General features: G+C 46.2%; 1 protein-coding gene across 1 annotated transcript in view; it reads left to right on the forward strand.

Annotated features, from left to right (window-relative positions):
• Positions 1 to 1,047, forward strand: part of LOC306919827 (forkhead box protein B1-like) — a gene marked incomplete at both ends in the record, with an annotated part of 8,003 nt that extends 6,956 nt beyond the window's left edge. Inside the window, one exon of the mRNA XM_079496377.1 lies at positions 517 to 1,047. Coding sequence (XP_079352503.1) covers positions 517 to 1,047 — 531 coding nt within the window. The remainder of the gene's footprint in view (positions 1 to 516) is intronic.
• Between the last annotated feature and the right edge of the window lie 3,953 nt (positions 1,048 to 5,000).

The following is a 5,000-nucleotide window of genomic DNA, read 5'->3' on the forward strand; positions in this document are numbered from 1 at the left end:
GTGGATGTAACTAAGGTACGTTTCAAGGTTGGTATAAGGTCAATAACGGGTCTAAAGGATTTAGAGCAGCAGTTGTGATAGACATCCCAGCAGGTGATCACCACCTCTACAGTAGGCAGCAATAATCACTAAAACTGTGCCATGTTTCCAGGTGATCACAAGTTCCCAGAAAGGCTGGCAGAAAGGCTGGCACTCTGACCCTACTGGTCAGAGTGGGGACTGCAGTCAGGCCCGTGCATCTTGCACGCGGAAACCCTGTGCATCTGGGCTTTACCATGAGCACTTCCGCATTTTGGGCACAAATGTTGGTGCCAAAATTGAAAAAGAGCGTTCTTCCGTGTGCTTCAAAACGCCACTGAGCAACTTCCATTGAAATTAATAGCAGGGGGCGGGGCAGTGCGCCCTCTATGGGTGATCACCAGCTCTCCACTATGGGCAGTAATCAGTAACACAGTGTCATGTTTCCTTGAGTCTCCACTAGGGGCAGAAATCAGTAACACTGTGTCATGTTTCCAGATACTGCTGGCGGGAGATCACCACCTGGCTCCCAGTAAGCCTTCCGACGCGGCGGCTCACCACTACCTGCAGCAACATGCTAAGCTACGTCTGAGTGCGCTAGCGGCTAGCGCTGCTGCGGCTGCTGCTGCCGCCACGCACCTGCCGCCCATGGGCGTCTGTGGAGGAGGAGGGGGCGGGTACAACCTGGGCATGGTAATAGCTCCGCCCCCCAGCACTGCAGCTCCGCCGCCCACCTTCAAGCACCCGTTCGCCATCGAGAGCATCATCGCCCGCCGCGAGTACAAGCTAGCGCCCGTCGCGGCGGCGGGCGGACTGGCCTATCACGGGCCGGCAGCGCTGCATCACGCCTGGCCCGTCTACTCGCATCACATGGAAGCTGCCTCGGCCATGCCCATTTCCGAGGGGCTAATCGTCCGGGGGGGAGATTACTCTTTGTCGTACGGCGGCGGTATGATGGCCGTCCCCGTGCCCATCAAGGCCACGCCAGCACCCCCCGGCTGCCTGTCGGCGCTAATCAGCGCCGTATAGGAGAGTGGCACCATTGAGGGGACAGAAAACAGCACTCATGCGCTGTTTTCTGTCCCCTCAATGGCGCCACTCTCATAGTCTAAATCACTCTGCACTAGTAGCTAGCTACCTACTGCGCTAGTACTAGTTAGCTACCTACTGCGCTAGTAGCTAGCTACCTACTAAGCTAGTAGCTTGCTACTAGTTGCCTGTCGGTGCTAGTACCGCCCAGTCGCTGCCGCAGCCCACTTCCTGCACGGTCCCTCCTCCCATCCCCATGCCCTGAGCCTCCCCGCTTCCCCTCCACGCACGCCACGCAACCCCCTGCTGACGCCCTGATGAACTGCAGCCCCGCGTGGTGGCCGTGCAGTGACCTCCGAATGACCCCCCGAAAACGACTCTTTAAACGGCACCCTGATGCTGCGTTCACCTCACACAGGCTGATGCAAAGATACAGTCTGCCGTTCGTTTTCAATGGAAGCCAGAGACACGAAGATACAAAGATACAGTCTGCCGTTCGTTGTCAATGGAAGCCAGAGACACGAAGATACAAAGATACAGTCTGCCGTTCGTTGTCAATGGAAGCCAGAGACACGAAGATACAAAGATAGTCTGCCGTTCGTTGTCAATGGAAGCCAGAGACACGAAGATACAAAGATGCATCGGACGTTTGTAGATGCTGCAAAAGATACGAAGCTACAAATTGAAGCTGAGCTGGTTTCAACTTCCAGATGCAAAGATGCAAAGCTACAACTGTAGCTGCATTGACACACATCAATACGGACGCACGCTTCATCAATCCAAGGCACAAACAAATCAGTCAGCTTCTTATATGGGCACAAAAATATACAGGCATATAGTGATGACATCAGGGATTTCCATATATGGGCGTACAAGGCACAAGGACTGACAGATACAGAGATCTCCAAGCATGGACATATTACGCGTTGCCGCGTAATAGCGTAGTGACCCGAACCTCGTTTGGTGTTCTGTTAGCATTACTTTGACTTTATGTTAAATGTTCTGTAGAAAAAAAAACATAATGTTACTTTGACTTTAAGATCTAAAATGACTTATGAAAGGTTCTGTCAGGACCTGAGAGGACCTGTCAGGACCTAACTTGACTTTAAAGCTGTGGTTCTACAACTGAACTACAAACATGGAGACAAAACTACAACTGAACTACAAAAATGGAGACAAAACTACAACTGAACTACAAACATGGAGACAAAACTACAACTGAACTACAAACATGGAGACAAAACTACAACTAAACGACATACATGGAGACAAAACTACAACTGAACTACAACAGAGTGCTGTTTTTTCCCCTCGTTATCGTTCATGTAATATTAGCATTACTGTAATTATCCCAGTGATTCTCAACATGTGGGTTAAGGCCCAGGCTACCCCCGGGTCAAGGTCCTGCCACGGGTCGGGTACCCACCGATACCCGACGGTAAACCCGTGTTTGAGGGGTGAAAAATATACTTTTATAAGTTCACGGGTACGGGGATGGGCGGTACTGAACTAAATGCTACAGGGACGGGCGCTACTGAACTAAACGCTAGTCTTGTAGTACTCGAGTCCTTGACTTGTCTCGAGTCCACAATTTAATTTACTCGGTCTCGTCTCAGTCTCGTCCTTAATTTGACTTGGACTTGACTTGGTCTCGGACCAAGGGACCCGGGACTCTTTCCCCACACAAGTCCACTCGTGTCACGAGTCACTACAATGCAATGAAATAAATGTATTATACCGACATTATGAGGAGCTCATTCACATTAACATTATAAGAGAGCTGTCTGGCGCTTATAGACAGCTATCTTGTTAAGTAAAGGAGCACCACTGACACGACTGCCTGCTCTCGCAGTGATTTATGTACTTCTTGGTCTCAACTCGATCTCGCCTCCCGTCGGCATTGGTCTCGACTCGGACTCGACCCCCTCCCACATTCGGTCTTGACTCGGATCATACTGGCGGTGATGTCCTTAAGCATCGACCCCGCCTCCCTGGCACAAAAACGTTTTTGTTCCTGCGGCGAAACACATTTTAATTTGGAATTAGAGGTCCTTGAAAACATGTTATACAAATAAGAGTTGAGAACCCAACTCAATGACTAAAGCAGATAACGGCTAAATTGTTTTCTGAAATTCACAATAAATAAATAGATACAATATAATATAGTGCATTCAGAACCTCATTTATTTTCATTAGAAATATTTGTTTTCTTCCACAATCAACATGAACAATCAGTGAAGACCTGTCAGAAAAAAACGAAAATAAGGCTTTGAAAAACTACATGTTTAGATTTAAAATGTGTACATCGTTTAATAAAACTATATGTTTAGATTTTAACTGTACATTGTTTCAAATGTATCAAAACACACTTTTGTAAATGTTGATTCATCTGTGAATGACAGATATGGTGGTTTTATTTAATGTAATTAATTATTATTTTATATATTTATTTATTGTTATTTTTATTATTATTGTTATTGTTGTTAAATAATGTATATTTGTACACATATATGTAGATATCAAAGCATGCTGGTTCCCAAATCGTTGTGTTTGTATTTTTGCTGCAAGCAAAGCATGAAGTGTTGCTTTTTAAATAATCTGCAAAATGTGAAGAAATTACTTAAAATGATACAAATGCTTTGCCATTAAAATGGTCCACGATACAAATACGGTACCTTACCATTAAAACATTTACTTTCTGTCAAACATCCTTAAGAATGTCTGTTTTTCATTGATTGAATACTTTACCCAGACATCACTTGTTTCCTATCATTGCACATCCCTGCATGAATCTTTGGTTTCATGGAGTTTGTTTTTTAAATTATTATTATTATTTGGTCACATTCCTGAGCCGTTTGCCATTTGATGACCCGTGACACTCTTGGCTCTCTAGTCTCCTATTGACCGATGAGACGGTCATCAAATGTTTTATAGGTTATAAAAACATGAAACCGTTGCATTGCATATAACCAAGGCTAATTTGCGACACCAGCCCGTAGTTAGGCATTTCTATACAGATATCTACCTAATAAAAAAACAGTCAATTTACAAAAAGGACATGCAAGAATCTCTATACAGAAGCAATAACGTTCCCAAATTACAGTTCAACATTTAAAAATGTGCTTAACATAATTAATTAGTGTTCGCACCTCTGGCCCGACTTCAGCCAGAGTTATATATAATAATATTTTGAGATCAGTTTGTCTTTTCAGTTGGTAGGGCATTTTATTTCAGTTGGTATAGGACATTTCAGTTGGTAATGGTAGGTACGCAAGAGAGACTCGGAATAGAGTCACTGCTTCTTCACCTGGAAATGAGCCAGCTTAGGTGGTTAGGGCATCTGGTTAGGATGCCTCTCAAGCATCTCCCTAGGGAGGTCCTCGATAAGGAGACAAAGCCCCCTGTGAAGCTCTCCAACGTTGATGAAAGGATAAGATGGAGGGATTACATCGCCACACTGGCCTTGGAACGCCTCTGTATCCCCCAGGAGGAAGTTACTAATGTTGCTCTGGAGGGGGAAGTCTAGAACTCTCTGGTGGAGCTGTTGCCCCCGCAACCCGACTATGGATAAGCGGTTGAAAATGGATGGATTCAGTTTGTCTTTTTATTTCAGTTGGTAGGGCATTCCGCAGGTGTATCACTTTTTGAGTGGTGCAACCACTCCCTTACGGAGCTATGTGTGTGGGTGCCTGCCTGGCTGGGTATGAGCATGAAAACAGCATGGTTGTTTTTCACCACCTGTGCGCAACCTAACACACACAAACACACACGCACATATTAACTGTATATATGATGATTTTGGGTGTGACAGTACAGTAACAGTACAGTACATGTACTCTGTCATTTCTCTACCGTTTCGGACACGGGGCAGCTCGCCGGAACCCGGCCGGCACCCTGGGTGCGTTCCTGTGGGTCTGAACCCCCCCCCCCCCCGGGGAACCCCCACACGGAGT

This window comes from Electrona antarctica, assembly GCF_951216825.1.
Source record: "Electrona antarctica genome assembly, chromosome: 3".
Lineage (NCBI taxonomy): Eukaryota > Metazoa > Chordata > Actinopteri > Myctophiformes > Myctophidae > Electrona > Electrona antarctica.